The sequence below is a fragment of the Salmo salar genome, chromosome ssa12 (genome assembly GCF_905237065.1).
Source record: "Salmo salar chromosome ssa12, Ssal_v3.1, whole genome shotgun sequence".
Classification (NCBI taxonomy): domain Eukaryota; kingdom Metazoa; phylum Chordata; class Actinopteri; order Salmoniformes; family Salmonidae; genus Salmo; species Salmo salar.
Genome location: NC_059453.1, coordinates 30,609,333 through 30,627,251, shown reverse-complemented (window position 1 = coordinate 30,627,251; position 17,919 = coordinate 30,609,333). Strand labels below are relative to the sequence as shown.

Below are 17,919 nucleotides of genomic sequence, written 5' to 3'. Positions count from 1 at the left end.
CTGGGAGTATACAATGGAGCAAAAATAGCTTTATACATTATTTGTTACCAGATGTTGCTTAACAATTATGAGACTTTGCTTTTTGTCGTTATCAATGCAGCAAAATAAACTACGGGGTAAAAATAGAGAGAAAAAGTGAAATTTTCAACAGTAATGGCAATGTTGTCATATTTTCCCTGTTGTCACTTATGTAACTGTAATAATCTGTTTACACTTTACTCAAATTAAATCATTTTCAGTTTTAATTGCGCTGCCCAAAGATGTTTAAATGAGAGATGTCACCTGGTGGCAACAAATGGAACAACAGGAAAAACACACTAGAAATAATATTCAATTGTTCACATGATAGAGCCATATAAGAGTTATAAGGTAACATGAGTAAATTAGATTAGTTATCATTCAGCTGATGAAATCCTGTCAAAAGGGAAATATTACAGTATGCGACCATGACATTATTTAGATGCACTATTGTAAAGTGGTTGTTCCACTGGATATTATAGGTGAATGCACCAATTTGTAAGTCGCTCTGGATAAGAGCGTCTGCTAAATGACTAAAATGTAAATGTAAATGTAATTATATATATATATATATATATAGATGGGGCTTGAACACCCGTCATCAGGGGTATGTGTGGTCCAGGGGTATGTTTGGTCCGTTACCGCTTCACCAGATTCCGGAACTATCTGGCCTTCTTGGTTAGTTCATATCCTGGACCTTCTCATCAACTGAGGTGGACACCACCTTCCCATCCACCATCTCCTCCACGATCACCCTCACCCGCTTCTGCATGTGTGGATTATACTCTGCGGAAAGAGCCACCAAACAGGAATTCATTCATTCAGTCATTCATTGTGTGTATTATGGGGAACAACACCTGATTCTTTCATTGATTCATTCATTTGATTAATTATTCTCTGCTTGCTCACCTTCCACCACTTCCTGGACTTGTTGTACTTCATGGACCTTCTCGACCACGATCACTTTCCTGACCTCTTGTCTGGTCTCCACATGCCTACTGGTAGACACACAGGCGAAGAACACTTACGGTCAGCTAAACTCACCAACACACATCTTGATTTACTAGTTTGCAATCAGTGGTGTAACTTAAGTTGTTTTTGGGGGTATCTGTACTTTACAATTTACATTTTTGACTACTTTCACTTCTTACTTGCTTAAGAAAATATTGTACTTTTCCTTGACACCCAAAAGTGCTCGTTACATTTTTCATACTTAGCAGGACAGGAAAATAGTACAATTCACTGACTTATCAACCAAACATTCCTGGTCATCACTACTGCCTCTGATCTGGCGGACTCACTAAACCGACATGCTTTGTTGGTAAATTATGTCAGAGTGTTTGAGTGTGCTTCCGTAAATTAAAAAAAATAATAATGGTGCCATCTGGATTGCTTAATACAAGGATTTTGAAATGATTTCTACTTTTATTTTTGATGCTTAAATATATTTTAAACCAAATACTTTTAGACGTTTACTCAATTAGAATTTTACTGGGTGACTTTTACTTTTATTTGAGTCATTTTCTGTTAAGGTATTTTTATTTTTAATCAAGTATGACAGTTGGGTACTTTTTCCACCGCTGTTTGCAATGAGGTGCCAATAAACAGCTGTCATCCCCCCATCCCTCCTTCTTTCCTGCCCCTCAATTATCCCCTCTCACCTGAGTCCCTCTCCATCCAGCAGCCTCCTGTACTCAGCGATCTCCATCTCCAGCCTCATCTTGATGTCCAGGAGGATCTGGTACTCGGAGGCCTGCTGCTGGATGCTGACGTTGAGCTGCTGCAGCTCCTCCTCCATGCTGTTGATACAAACCTGCAGCTGGCTCAGCTGGGAGCCGTGGCTGCCCTTTATATCAGTGACGCTCTGCTCCAGGTCCCCCTTCTAGGAATGTGTTTATGTTTGTAAGGGATGAAGATGAAGGAAGGAAGGAAGGAAGGAAGGAAGGAAGGAAGGAAGGAAGGAAGGAAGGAAGGAAGGAAGGAAGGAAGGAAGGAAGGAAGGAAGGAAGGAAGGAAGGAAGGAAGGAAGGAAGGAAGGAAGGAAGGAAGGAAGGAAGGAAGGAAGGAAGGGTAGTAGAAATGTATAAAGAGGATATGAAGAAGGGTAGAGATAGTTAGATTGGTGTGCATAAAGGTGTTAGAACACCTTGACATTAGACCACTGTGGAGGTCTGAAAACATCTAACAAACTTTGATTTTGGAGTGTACTGTTCTTTTAAGACCTAAAGGAATTCCATATTTTAGGAACAGAGGTAGGGTAAAGAGAAATGCTATATGTTTAGGGAGGCTGATTCACTAAGATGGTTTGACATCATACCTGAGTGAGCAGGCCATGCAGTTCAATCTCCAGGCTCTGGAAGGTCCTCTTCAGGTCAGTCACCTGAGACTGAGAGGTCTTCACCTCTGTGGTGCTGGTGGTGATCTGGTTCTGAAGCACCTCCATCTGACACACACACACAAACACACACAGTATTAGTCAAAAGTATAGTACCACTTCACAAAATACATGTCAATTGTGCCTCTCACAAAACACATTTAGGGACCCATGCCCACAAGTCCCCCTGTCCTATTCTCAGAGGTTGTCTCACCTTGCTCTCAAACCACTTGGCAGCATCTCTCTGGTTCTTCGCTACCATGCCCTCATACTGGGTCCTCATCTCCTCAAGCACCTTGCTCATGTCCACTGAGGAAGCACAGTCCATCTCCACATTCACAGCACCACAATGCTGCGTCCGCATCAAATGCATCTCCTAACAACATGAAAAGGGGGACAAATTGTGCTATAATACCTGGGATTTGTAGTTTACTTATACACAGGGAAGGGCAAAAGCACCTGAAAACAATCAGTTACTGTATATTTGAGTACTAAAAACAGTGAAGTTGCCCTAGATTTGTTGTGGGTGAGTTTTGCCCCCTTGTGGCCAAACATGGAAATGTTTCAAACTCACTGAGAATTGATAAATAAATTGATTGTGCAAAAACTACAGGGGAAGCCATTGTGTCCAAATGAAAAACCACATGTGGCTGTCCTGGCACATTGGCACTTCAACCAACAGCACAAGCGTTAAGACTTGAGTGTGTGAGGAGAAATGACCTCCTCGTGGTTCTTCCTGAGGTAGACCAGCTCCTCCTTCAGCCCCTCAATCTGTATCTCCAGTTCTGCTCTGGTGAGTGTAAAGCTGTCCAGGACTCCTCTCAGACGAGCCACATCCCCTTCCATCTTCATACGCATGTTAGCCTCCGTCTCTAACCTACAGGGGTTGAGGAAAGAAGAGGGCTTGATTAGTTCCTCCTCACAACAAACCAAGATACAACTTGCCCAACCATAAACTGATTCATAGCCCCTGCCTACATCCATGAGCATTTCTGTATATCTGGGAGGATTCGATCTACTCAATCTCAAACCTATAGGCCAAGAGTTACAAACAGAATCAGTACACTCACAGAGGCTGTGTACAGTACAAACAGGAAGTGCACCTACTTCATCTTGAAGTCATCAGCTGCAAGTCTGGCATTATCCACCTGCAGGATCATCTGAGAGTTCTCCACAGACCTGGCTTGGATCTAGGAACAGGAGGACAGCCACAGTCAATGGAATGTAATAACAGAGTCAACTATGTATAGGATATCATATGTTTAGATCAGCAGATCTGGTTCACGTCTAATGTTCATTAATTTACAACAGAACACAGTTTTTTGACAATCAACAAGATAAACATTGAGAGACAATGGGAATTACACCTCAAATCTATCACTTATCTACAATGCCTTCGGAAAGTATTCAGACCACTTTACTTTTTCCACATTTTGTTATGTTACAGCCTTATTCTAAAATGGGTTAAAAAAAAATAATCCTCAGCAATCTACACACAATACCCTATAATGACAAAGCAAAAACAGGTTTTTAGAAAAAAATATAAATAATACCTTATTTACCTAACTATTCAGACCCTTTGCTATGAGACTCGACATTGAGCTCAGGTGCACCCTGTTTCATTGATCATCCTTGAGATGTTTCTCCAACTTTATTGGAGTCCACCTGTGGTAAATTCAATTGATTGGACATGATTTGGAAAGGAATACACCTGTCTATATTAAGTCCCACTGTTGACAGTGCATGTCAGAGCAAAAACCAAGCCATGAGGTTGAAGGAATTGTCCGTAGAGTGCTGAGACAGGATTGTGTCGAGGCAAAAATCTGGGGAAGGGTAGCAAAACATTTCTGCAGCATTGAAGGTCCCCAAGAACACAGTGGCCTCAATCATTCCTAAATGGAAGAAGTCTGGAACCACCAAGATTCTTCCTAGAGCTGGCCGCCCGGCCAAACTGAGCAATCTGGGGAGAAGGGCCTTGGTCAGGGTGGTGATGGTCACTCTGACAGAGCTTCAGAGTTCCTCTGTGGAGATGGGAGAACCTTCCAGAAGGACAACCATCTCTGCAGCACTCCACCAATCAGGCCTTTATGGAAGAGTGGCCAGACGGAAGCCACTCCTTAGTAAAAGCCACATGATAGCCAGCTTGGAGTTTGCCAAAAGTCACCTAAAGACTAAGACCATGAGAAACAAGATTCTCTGGTCTGATGAAACCAAGATTGAACTCTTTGGCCTGAATGCCAAGCGTCAAGTCTGGAGAAAACCTGGCACTGTCCCTACGGTGAAGCATGGTGGTGGCAGCATCATGCTGTGGTATGTTTTTCAGCGGCAGGGACTGGGAGACTAGCCAGGATTGAGGCAAAGATGAACGGAGAAAAGTACAGAGAGATCCTTGACAAAAACCGTCTCCAGAGCGCTCAGGACCTCAGACTGGGCGAAGGTTTACCTTCCAACTGGACAACAACCCTAAGCACACAGCCAAGACAATGTAGGAGTGGCTTCAGGACAAGTCTCTGAATGTCCTTGAGTGGCCCAGCCAGAGCCCGGACTTGAACCCGATCTAACATCTCTGGAGAGATCTGAAAATAGCTGTGCAGCAACGCTCCCCATCCAATCTGACAGAGCTTGAGAGGATCTGCAGAGAAGAATGGGAGAAACTCCCCAAATACAGGTGTGCCAAGCTTGTAGCGTCATACCCAAGAAGACTCAAGGCTGTAATCGATGCCAAAGGTGCTTCAACAAAGTACTTAGTAAAGGGTCTGAATAGTTATGTAAATGTGATATTTCCATATTTGCTAAAGTTTCTAAAAACCTGTTTTTGCTTTGTTATGGGGTATTGTGTGTATATTGATGTGGGGGACAAGCCTGTAACGTAACAAAATGTGGAAATAGTCAAGGGGTCTGAATACTTTCCAAATGCACTGTAATTCATTCTAGTGACTCTCTTCTTTCACAAACCTGTTGGCATCATCTCAATCCTACCCCCACCTCCCTTCCCACTGGGCACAGACGTCAATTCAACGTCTATTCCATGTTGGTTCAATATAGTTACATTGAAATGACATGGAAACAATGTTGATTCTACCAGTGTGAGCCCAGTGGGTTGCTACATTACCTAGAAGTACCTTGTTGCAGATATCTGTGATGGTGGCATAGAACCCACTGAGGTCCTTCTTGTGAGTCGGTGATCTCATCTCGTAGAACTCTTTGATCTGCAACTCCAACTTGCTTTTGGCTGCCTCAAGAGAGCGCACCTGTGTACACAAGGAGTGGAGGGAATCAGTTCAGTTCATGGGTCTATCCTAAATGGCGCCCTATTCCCTATATAGAACACTACATTTGACCAGAGCCCTATGGGCCCTGTTTCGCACTACAAAGGAAATAGGGTGCCATTTGGGGCGCAACCCATCACGTTATGTGAATCTGCGCACTCCCATTAGATAATCCCCAACATAATGGAATTAAAAATAAATGTTCAAATCCTGCTATGTTATTGTCCTCATCAGTGGTGTAAAGCACTTAAATAAAAATTATTTAAAGTACTACTTAAGTAGGTTTTTTGGGGTCTATTTACTTTACTTTACTAGTCATATTTTTGACAACTGTTACTTTTACTCCACTACATTCCTAAAGAAAATAGTGTACTTTTTACTCCATAGATTTTCCCTGACACCCAAAAGTACTCATTACACTTTGAATGCTTAGCAGGAAAGGAAGATGGTCCAATTCACACTCTTATCAAGAGAACATCCCTGGTCATCCCTAGTACCTATGATCTGGCGGACTCACTAAACCAACATGCTTTGTTTGTAAATGATGTCTGAGTGCCCCTGGCTTTCTGTACAAAAAATGTAAATAACTAATTGTGCCGTCTGGGTTGCTTAATATAAGGAATGTGAAATGATTTACACTTTTACTTTTACTTTTGATACTGAAGTATATTTTAGCAATTACATGTTTTGATACTAAAACCAAAGACTTTTGGACTTTTACTGAAGTAGTATTTCACTGCGTGACGTTCACTTTTACTAGAGTCATTTTCTATTAAGGTATCCTTATGACAATTTGGTATTTTTTCCACCACTGGTCCTCATTATGTATTGTGGAACTTGCGTTTATAGTTGTAATACAGGTGTGTCTTTTAATAATTATGAGACTTTCCTTGGAGCTTTACAGGCAAACGATAGGTTGCTGCTTCTTCTCAATAGCAATTTTACAATTAGAAACATTAATAATGGAATAAATCGTTTTTAAAAAGTTTCAAGTTAAGTAAAAGTTGTTTTATATACTTATTTTTTATGGAGTCAAATTTACTGTAGCCTACTGTATTATCACGTTTAATTTAACAATGTGGATAGTATTGATGAAAGTGGTTATTTAAAAAAAAGCTTTATATCAAAGATTAAAGATCACTTTCTCATAGGAGTTTTCTATATCATCGTTCTATATCACCTTGTCGTTCATGCCTTGACTTTCGATCTCCACGCACATGATCTGGGCTGTGCGTAATATCGCGGAGCGCACCTAATCTCCAGACACATCCCCGTCACTCTGCCTTACCTTTTCCAGGTAGGTGGCCAAACGATCGTTCAGATTCTGCATGGTATGCTTTTCGTTGGCGCCAATAGTGATCTGGCCTGGCCCGTCCATAGAGAAAGAAGACTGAGAGATACGGGTGCCGTATCCCCCGGCACCTCCATATACACACGGCGCGCGACTGCTCCCAACAGAGGACACGCTCATGCGGGACCTACCGCCTCCCAAACCGCTGGAAAACTGCATCCCACCGGACAAACTGAGGCCACTCGAACCGACACCCCTACGTGAGCTGTATCTACGGCTACTACTGCGACTGGTTACAATGGACATGGCGAGAGATGGTTTGGAGATGCGTCCTGGGAGGTTAAAGTGCGTTCTTCCGAGTTGGAGGCGACAGGTAAAATAACCCCTTATACAGCTTCTTATATAGTTGCATTAAATAGCTGTAAAATAGTCATATGTTTGAGAAATTGAAGTAATAGGATTTTTAAGGTTTTGAAAATCGCGCCACAGGCTGCAAGTGGCTGTTACGTAGGTGGGACGCAAGCATCCCGGAGGCGACAGGTAAAATAACCCCTTATACAGCTTCTTATATAGTTGCATTAAGAATGCTTGACTGCGTCACCACTATTCCTTGGAATTAAGGTATATCTAATTGTTTTGTTTAGTGGGTGGGTACAGGGCATGCAACAACTATGTAACAAGATACATCACTAAAGTCACTAAGGACATCTAGGGAAATGAATGGTTCAGTAAAGGTTGTGGTTAATGAAGGGCAGTGTGTTTGACAGGTATAGACTGGCAAGTCAGACAGCTTGAGAACATTACTGGATGTGTTTTGTAAAGCTGACATTCCATGGTTTCAGACATCCATTTTCAATTACATTTCGGTTTGTTTACTGAAATTGGCAATATTTTAATATATCTTTGTCAAGGATTTGTAGGCTAAATATTGTATGTGTTATGTTATTATTTTACCAAACTAAAATGTTGCACCAAGTCACTCCTTCACTTACATTTGATGATTGTGTCATTCTATCCATTTGAAAAGATGGTCAGTAACAGTCATCTTTTTGAAATGTAAATAACCATTATGAACTGTTCATAAACTCAACACATTCAATGTTTTTACTTTGTCTACTCAGTATACTTGCCCTCAGATTAGTTGGTTTGGATAGTGTGTTCATTCACTGTCAAAGATGTGTAGTGGGTATTCTTACTATTTTGACTATAAATCACTGATGATTTTCTCATTCTGTCTTTCTGACTTCAAAGATGTACTGTACTCTAACTATAACCTTATTTGAAATATGAATTAACCTCATAATTCCTCACATTCCATTTTGCCTACTCAGTACTTGCTCTCAGATGTTGGTTTGGATAGTGGGATTTATTCAAGGGACAAGTGTATGCAAAACAGCCACATAACAGCCTGAGTAAGTTTCATTCCAAAACGCTCTATATCCATTTTCAGAAATGTTGGTAAATTTGCTTTTATTGTTTAAAGAAATTATGAAAGAGATTGGTGTTTTTCTCTATCTAATGAGGTTGTTCAATGACAGATATGTATTTGTTACTACTGTTAGTTTTCACACAGTCAAATGTAACGAAAAAATAATAATAATTATAAAGAAATGTACAAATTATACAATATTTAAAAATGTTTTACAAAAAAAATATTCAGTATAGTCAGTATCTGCATGTAGAATGTTTACATTTGACATTTTAGTCATAGCAGATGGTCTAATCCAGAGCGATTTACAGAAAGTGCATTAATTTCAAACTAGCTAGGTGAGACAACCACATCCAATCTAGCACATAACGTTCTGAGAACCACGTTTCTTAGAGCTTGGTGAGAGTGTGGTTGTCCTGTGGCTATTTTGCATGCAACCTTCTCATAAAGCAGAGCTTCACAAACTTGTTAGGCCCATGACCTCATTTTGATATAAAAAAAATGTTTGCGACCCCACCATGTAAAAAAAGTGATGTAATCATCGGTCAGTGTTTACTTTTTTAATTCTGGGTATGACAGTCTATTACAAATAAGGCTGACAATACTTTTGACAGTATTTCAATCTGAAGGAAGTATGGTTTGAAGTGACTGAAACGCATCAGAAAGGTATTGGAAAGTTTAGAAGATCATCAGGCAATAATTTTTCATGATCTTCTGTGTAGAAAAGAACATCATCATTGATGATTTTCTTTCCCCCCCCAGTCTGATTTAGTGCCCGGTCTTGTCCACTCTGTTTTAATTGGGCTTGTGGGCATTGTAGAGGGAAACATAAAACATGTATGTGTTCCTGAGAGTCTTATATTTCAGTGATGGGGTCATAATATTTTGGAGCTTAAACCATTCAAAAGAGTCACATTTTTAAGAAGAAAACAGAAACCGCTCTGTTTATTAACACCGCATCTAGCTGCTACTGTACAAGAGTTTATTGACGTAACCCCGGTTCTATGAACCAAGCGCAATCTTTTTTATTTATTTCAGAGTTTCTCTCTCCATTTTTTAATCAGGCTACCCGTAGTTTGGGAATGCTGCCATAACATTTCTTACAGGTTTCCTCGTGGTTCTATTTAAAGTTATGTTCTCAGATTGTTCAGAGAACGTTAAGAAAAAACGTTCTTCTGTGGGACTTTCAGTACTTCAGCGTAATGTTTTCTGCAGGTTTCCTCATGGTTCTATTTAAAGTCATGTTTGCAGATTGTTCAGAGAACAACTTGAATATTTCAGCATAACGTTTTCTGCAGGTTTCCTCATGGTTCTATTTAAAGTAATGTTCTCAGAACATTAAGAAAACTTTCCATAAAATCCACAAGGAAACATAAGTAACGCTCTAAGAACGTTCTAAGAATGTTATTTAAAAACATACATTCTTAGCATCAACAAAACTCTCTCATCCTCTATCTTGTTAAGTGTGTTAAGGTGTGTTGGCCCGCCCACTAATTGGCCACACCTGATCTTAATGAGTGCTTGCTTCCTTTGAAATAGGATCCTTTTGAATAAACTAAAATGAACAGCTATATATGAGTAAAAAAACATGGAATGCTAGCTCCATCCTGGTGGTGCAGTGGACTAATTCCATGGATACATCAGAAGATCGTAGGTTTGAATCTCACAGATGCCATACCACAATAAAAAATACATGTGTTTGCATCAGGACTCAGGATAAGACCCAGATGCAGACAGTTCGAATTACAAATGTTTATTTACAAAGCAGGGGGCAGGCAAACGGCAGGTCAAGGGCAGGCAGAGGTCGGTAATCCAGGGCAGAGTCAGTAAGGTACAGAACGACAGGCAGACTCAGGGTCAAGGCAGGCAGAATGGTCAAAGCAGGAAGAACTAGAAAATGCTGGTAGGCTTGACGAGACAACAGTAGAACAGCAGAGAGGCTAATAATCTTAGAGATGGGGAAAGGGCCGATAAAATGGGGTGAAAGTTTGCGGGCCTCCACCCAGAGTGGCAGATCCCGAGTGGACAACCATATCCTCTTCCCGAGAAAATAACGGGGAGCCGGTGGCGGTCCGCCTGTCATCGATACCTGGAGGTGGTCTTGAGAAGAGCAGACCGGGCTCTCTTCCAGGTATGGTTACAGAGGAGGACAAACATCTGGGCCGAGGATATGCTGACCTCTTCCCTCTTGCTCAGGGAAGAGCAGGGGGCGTATAACCCATTGAACACTAGAAAGGCGAAAGACTAGTGGCTGAGCAGGGGAGGGTGTTGCGGGCGTATTCCACCCACACGAGTTGCTGGCTCAAGGTGGTGGGGTTGGCGGAGACGAGGCAACGAAGAGTCGTCTCCAGGTCCTGATTGGCTCGCTCCAACTGGCCGTTAGACTGGGGGTGAAACCCGGAGGATGGCAGACTTAGGAGACTCTCTGGGGAACTCGGGTAACCTCGGATTCTCTCTGGAACTTAGACCCCGGGGACTTCCGGGATTGGGATCGTTGGGCGAGCGAGTGGGACCGGAATCAGACCTCCTCTCCCTCCTACATTCCCGTAGACGTCCATCGATCCTGATGGTCAAGGCGATGAGCAAATCGAGATCCGTAGGCAGCTCCAGGGCTGGGAGCTTGTCTAACTTTCTCCGATAATCCATGAAGGAACGTGTCGAACAGGGATTCTGCATTCCAGGCACTCTCAGCAGCGAACGTTTGGAAATCTGTGGGAGTCTTGACGAAGCTGGAGTAACTTCCGGGCAGCCTCTCTCCCAGACAACGGAGAATCGAAAACCTTTTCATCTCAGCCACGAACTCTTCCAGACTTTATGAGGTACACTTTCTTCGAGCGGTCTGAGTGAAAGGACGAGGGCTGCAGCTCGAAGATGAGGGAACACTGGGCGAGAAACGCCCAACAGGTTCCTGACTCTCCAGCGAAGCGTTCCGGAGGAGGTAAGCGGGGTTCTCAGGAAACCGGGGTGGCCTGGAGAGACGTGCTGCTGATAGCAGGGTTACTGAAGGCTGGGAGGTTACTGTCGTGGCTGGCTGCCTAACAGACAATCGGCGGAATTGCTCCAGCAATGTATTCAAGGCATGGTCATGGCGTTCCGCCATGTTTATTTACAAAACAGGGGGCAGGCAAATGACAGGTCAAGGGCAGGCAGAGGTCGGCAGTCCAGGGCAGAATCAGTAAGGTACAGAAGGGCAGGCTCAGGGCAGGCAGAGGTCAGTAATCCAGGGCAGTGTCAGAAAGGTACAGAACGGCAGGCAGGGTCAGGGCAGGCAAAATGGTCAAAACCGGAAGAACTATAAAACAGGGACTAGAGAGAACAGGAGTACGGGAAAAATATGCTGGTAGGCTTGACGAGACAAGACAAACTGGCAACAGACAAACAGAAAACACAGGTATAAATGCACAGGGGATAATGGGAGGGGCTTGGAGACAAGCACATGACAGGGGAAACAGATCAGTGTGACAGTTTGCACGATTAATGCCTAAGTAAATAAATGTCTATCTTTGCTTGGATTTGGAAACAACTAAACTAGCACTGTAATTTAAAGTCTTATTGAAACAAACATGTTCTCAGAACGTTATTTAATTACCTTCAAATAACGTATTGTTTCCGTTCTCAGAACATTAATATAACCTCCCAGAAAAACATTCAGGGAACCATAGTAAAACGTTCTCAGAACCTCCCTGCAACTTAAAAATGTATGTTCCCAGAATAGGAGAATAGTTCCCTTTCGTTTAAAAAACGGTCAGTTTTAACGGTCAGGAAATGTATGGCTTTGTTCCCAGAAGCAATGGGAAACCAAAAACGTACATTCCCACAACTTCCAAGGAAACAAATGTGCTATCTGGGATATCACTGTCAAATATACAGGATATAAACATTCCATTCAAGCTAAACAATGGTTTTATAACATTTTGCAAAAAAAAAAAAAACATTTTTATAATCTCGAATCTAGGAATGAACAATCTGAGAACATTCATATTTTACAAACACACGAAGGTACCCATAAGCGATCATTTCTGATGAAAAAGAAAAACGTTGAAAAATGTGTGGATATAGCGTTTTGGAAATAAACTTTTCAAATACATCTCCATGATCAAATCAAATGATGTCTACTGATGGCCAGCTGGACCTTTACTTTCCTACATACTGAGGCTGGTTTTCAGTCAAACCTGTACAGTATGTTTACACACTGTCTTAGTTTAATCAAATTTGCCCAAGCTCACACACTAATTCTTAAAACCATCAAGCATCAACCTGTTAGAGGAGTCTGTAGTTGGATTTGTACAGTTGGGAAAACCATTCAGATTTTATTTGAATTCAGGGAAAATGAGCTGCTGTGTATGCACTGCAAGGCAGGTTAGACTTAATTGAGCCCTGCCTCTTTCCATGTAATGATGATGAATGAGTTCTACCTTGTCAGAGCATGAACAGACATATCCCCAGGGCCTTTTCACATTAACAAAAATCTTTAGTGATGAATAGCACACAGATACAGTGCCTTCAGAAAGTATTCACACCCCTTCACTTATTCAACATGTGTTTGTGTCACAGACTGAATTCAAAATGGATTGAAAAAACGCACAATACCCCATAATGACAAAGCGAAAACTTGTTTTAGAAATGTTTGCACATTTATTGAAAATGAAATACAGAAATATCTCATTTACATAAGTATTTACACCACTGAGTCAGTACATGTTAGAATCACCTTTGGCAGCGATTACAGCTGTGAGTCTTTCTGGGTCTAAGAGTCTCTAAGAGCTGTACAAACCTAGATTGTAAAATATTTGCACATTATTCTTTTTTAAATTCTTCAAGCTCTGTCAAGTTGGTTGTTGATCAGTGCTAGACAGCCATTTTCAAGTCTTGCCATAGATTTTCAAGCCGATTTAAGACAAAAAAAACTGTAACTAGGCCACTCAGGAACATTCAATGTCGTCTTGTAAAGCAACTCCAGTGTATATTGGCTTTGTGTTTTACGGGCTGACTACACCTCTCGCGTCGCGTGCATGAGCGTTGAAAAATAAATGTAGAAATGTATATTATTAAATTATTGCACCCACACTGCTCGCGCGTGCCAACAAGCATTTGTGTTGCCAAGAATAGAAGTCAGTTCTATTTGTGACGCAGATCGCGCTGCAAGTCCTGCCTCACCCATCTCCTTGGTTTATAGAAGCAGGTACCCACGTGCCATCTCCTCATTGGTTATACCCACGTGGGTGACTGATATAAAGTCAAGAGAAGAAAAAGCCTGGAAGGAGGAGAGATGACTAGAAACGATTCGGTTGACCGTTTTATGTGTGGATTAATTGGCGGAGTAGAGGATCTGGTGCATTTCAGGTAAAATAACAACTCAATGTTTATATCCCAGGACAAATTAGCTAGCAACAGCAAGCTAGCTAAATAGGACAAATTTGCTAGCAAGTGCGAGCTAGCTAGCTAAATTGCCATAAATGTTTAATGCTTTTCGACCTGTCCCCAAATTAATATAACTGGTTCAGAGTTTGAGATTTTAACCTGCGTGTCATGATCGCATTTGGTGTGGGGGGACAAAATACATTTATGCACGATCGCGCACGATGGCGCACACGCGCAGCCAGCTGGTTTGGGTTCCGTGTTAGGTTATTGTCCTGCTGAAAGGTGAATTTGTCTCCCAGTGTCTGTTGGAAAGCAGACTGAACAAGCTTTTACGCTAGGATTTAAAAAATCCCTAGTCCTTGCCGATGACAAGCATACCCATAGCATGATGCAGCCACCACCATGCTTTAAGATATGAAGAGTGGTAATCAGTGATGTGCTGTGTTGGATTTGCCCAAAACATAATGTTTTGTTTTCAGGACATAAAGTTAATATCTTTAAAACATTTTTCCAGTTCTATTTTAATGCCTTATTGCAAACAGGATGCATGTTTTGGAAGACTTATGTATAGGGGGCCAGTGACACATTTTTATTGTAGCAATTTTAAATTCAGGATGTGACACAAAATGTGTAAAAAGTCAAGGGGTGTGAATACTTTAAGGCCCGGTAAGCAGACATTTTAAATGTTTTACCTCTCAAAAGGTCAAATCATTCATACCCGGTGAACCCATAAGACGACGTGATGAATGATCCTCATGCCTCGCTATGTAAACTCATCCCTATCAAGACTTCACTGTCACTATCCTCAAACCACCACTTATTGAAACCCCAAAGCCCCCTCATTCAGCCAATACACTTGTACATGAAAAAAAACTTAACTTGATGTATTCTCTGGTGACCCTAAAGGTTAAAAGGGAGTGTTTGACTCAAATCTTCTTTCGCACCGTGTGACGAGAGGTATTTCCAGGGAAACCAAGACACCATTGCGTGCCTAATCACTTGGCAGGCCTTCTGCTAGTTCTACTGTTTTCTTTGGTTCTATTATCACAGGTAGAGATATTTATGTTCTGCCTCGATTAGCGTAAGACGGTAACAAAAGCGAAGGGGTGAGTCCTCTGTCTTTGGCCTACGTTCAATTCCTTCCAAATGTCAGCTGGAATGCCTGTGTATCTGTGATATTATGATAAAGAAAGTTGAGGGGAGTGGTATACCTCCTACACTGGAAGTTACACCAGTAAAAGAGGGACACAGCGCAGACTGGGCCAGCACAATTTAGAGAGCTGGAAGGACCCTAACAAAAATCGGTTTATTTCTAATCTAGGACATCAACAATCTTATGTGCTTTTGATTTAATTATCCTTTTCATTTCCCTTTAATGATCAGTTTCTCCATAACTCTTCCACACCCACATCTCAAAACTGAATGAACAACATCTCAAACATACCTTAATTACCCCAGTTACACACACCTTCAGTCTTCATAAGAAAGAGCCTCCTATACATTCTCATCATCCTTGGAGTGCCAGAAACTGACAGACTGGCTTCCAGTTTTTCTATATAAATTAGTTGATACTTTACATTCTTGTGAAGTGCACAATGTAGAGACATCAGGTCCATGTGTAACGCTTGTCGTCTGTAAAAGAAGGGGACCAAATATTAATGATTTAATAATAACAAACACTTCAAACAAACAAGAACATGACCAACAGTTCTGTCAAGTCACAAAATGTACAAAACAGAAAATAACTACCCACAAACCCCAAAAGAAAACAGGCTGCCTAAGTATGACTCCCAATCAGCGACAACGATGTACAGCTGTCCCTGATTGAGAGCCATACCAGGCCAAAACAAAGAAATACAAAGCATAGAAAAAAGGACATAGAATGCCCACCCAAATCACACCCTGACTAAACCTAAATAGAGACATAAAAAAGGCTCTCTCAGGTCAGGGCGTGACACCATGTTAAACCATTATCTCTTGTTTCCTATTTCCATAACAGCATATCACTTTGGCTGTGGTATCCTGACAACAATTCCAGTGTTTAAAAAAATATATATATTAACAAGCTTCATTGAAAACATTCTAAATGGATAGCATATCTGTATGAATTGAATTAAAATCTTTTTAATGCTTTAAAAAAATATATATATTAACAAGCTTCATTGACAACATTCTAAATGGATAGCATATCTGTATGAATTGAATTAAAATCTTTTTAATGCTTTTAAAGACTACCTTATACACAGAAGATATTTCCTTGACTATTTAGAAAATCTATAGGTAAACAACTCTAATGTTGGTTCCAGTCAATGATGCTCTCTTTAGGCCAGATAAGAGTGTTGGCTGTACATCATCACACACTGTCCACATAAAACCCTTCCTCATCCGTCGTTTAGGTTACACCATCACGATATCGCTGTCATAATAATTTTACAACTAGGTCTATATTAAGAACAACAGTAATGATATGGTGCCTTTGCGTTTCAAATGTGTTTCTAAGTGATGCACCACTTGCCATTTTTTTCATGGCATTTTTAATGACTGATTCATGGTTTTCCTTGCATGTCAATGCAAGTGGAAGTTAGAGTTGGTGGACCTTGGCCTTGGATACAGGTGTTATGACAGGGTTGTAGACTTCTGTAACAACAACCACTATTGAATGTCTGAGTTATACTTTATTGTCTCTCATTTCCAGGTGAACGATTAGAATATTGATGCGCCCCATTCTGGCACCAAGCATCCATTACGCATGGAGTTTCTATCGTTTTTTTCAATCAATCAAGGGATCCATCTTGGACATTGTTATCAGATATTGCTCTTTTACCATATTTGCTACATAGACCTTTGTGTATAAAAGACCTGACATAGAGAGCTGGCAATATCATTCGCACTTGCTGACTTCGTTTAGTTCAGACTGTTACGTACGATCACCTCTCTTTTAAGGTAATTGCCACCATCATTTTCACACAAAAAATTGCTTTTTGCATTCCCTACTTTTAATAATCTAAAGCTATGTTGTAAGAAAACTCTTATTCTGCATCCAGGCATGGCAATGAGTGGATTGTTGGTGTGCGTCCTCATGGCAGCGCTAGTGGGGGTTGGTTTGACATCACCTGTATCCAAGTCGGATGGCAACACCAAACAGGGTGGGATACTGCCACAGCTACTGGCCAGGAGGGAGGCCGTGAAGAATGCTGCGGAGAACGTGGTTAGGATGGCGCAAGACACTCAAACGAGCATGGCACGGGTGGAGAGGATGTCGCACCTGTCGGAGGACCAGCGCGAGTTCATGTCCAAGCAAATCATGCAGGCCATCTCAGGTACGTGGTGGTGTCGAGTCAAGTGTGTGTGTGAGAGAGATGCCAACATCTACCGTGGCACATTTGAAGTGCATCGTTGTTCACTTGAGCACTTTAAATCCACATTGAACTTTTCTGTTTGGTTCATGTAGGTTTGTATTGTTCGCAGAGATGATGAACGAGTGTCCGGACCGGGACTACCAAGGATGGGTTGACTTTGGACGGCGGAGTGCAGAGTAGAGATGTACCACAGGCCAAATGAGGAACGTCTGCCTGCACTGGCATTACTCAGAAATCCATCCCTATTTGAAGTAGATTGTATATTTTCATTGGATTATGTCATGAGTTTTGCTTTTAATCCAAGTGTCATAATAAACATGTTTGCAGTATGTATGTCTACGGACATTTCTTGATTTCATTTAGGACATGGGCGGGTTTCCATTTAGGACATGGGCGGGTTTCCATTTAGGACATAGTTGGTTTCCATTTAGCACATGGGTTGGTTTCCATTTAGGACATGGGCGGGTTTCCATTTAGGACATGGGTTGGTTTCCATTTAGGACATGGGTTGGTTTCCATTTAGCACATGGGTTGGTTTCCAATTTAGGACATGGGTTGGTTTCCATTTAGCACATGGGTTGGTTTCCATTTAGCACATGGGTTGGTTTCCCGGACACAGAATCTACATGAAGTATTCTTTTTAGTCTAGGACAATGCTTAATGTGTCCGGGGAAACCTGTGTTGTGCTTCCCCTGCCAGCCACAAAATTAAGGAAAAGGGGGGGTTCGGCAAGGCTATTTTCTTTGCTGCCGAACCCCCCCCCCCCCTTCTATCTTGGGACTGCAAGGCCTGGCACACTCCAGAATCGTTTTGGTAGC

The 17,919-nt window shown here is 41.6% G+C and overlaps 2 protein-coding genes across 3 annotated transcripts; one reads left to right on the top strand and one right to left on the bottom strand.

Moving 5' to 3' along the window:
* Positions 1-224: 224 nt before the first annotated feature.
* Positions 225-7,258, bottom strand: LOC106564757 (keratin, type I cytoskeletal 19-like). Its single transcript, XM_045691244.1, has 9 exons — positions 6,950-7,258; positions 5,515-5,643; positions 3,500-3,582; positions 3,113-3,269; positions 2,607-2,768; positions 2,336-2,461; positions 1,680-1,900; positions 928-1,016; positions 225-804 (listed from the first exon to the last, which is right to left on the bottom strand). Exons 1-9 carry the CDS (start codon positions 7,256-7,258, stop codon positions 698-700), a joined length of 1,383 nt encoding a protein of 460 aa, XP_045547200.1. The 3' UTR covers positions 225-697.
* Positions 7,128-17,430, top strand: LOC106564758 (cholecystokinin-like). 2 transcript variants are annotated; one of them, XM_014131102.2, is made up of 3 exons: positions 7,128-7,325; positions 16,787-17,062; positions 17,211-17,430. In XM_014131102.2, exons 2-3 carry the CDS (start codon positions 16,789-16,791, stop codon positions 17,279-17,281), a joined length of 345 nt encoding a protein of 114 aa, XP_013986577.2. In that variant the 5' UTR covers positions 7,128-7,325; positions 16,787-16,788; the 3' UTR covers positions 17,282-17,430. The 2 variants fall into 2 exon arrangements, with proteins under 2 accessions (XP_013986577.2, XP_045547201.1); XM_045691245.1 differs by lacking the exon at positions 7,128-7,325 and adding an exon at positions 16,609-16,685.
* Positions 17,431-17,919: the final 489 nt, after the last annotated feature.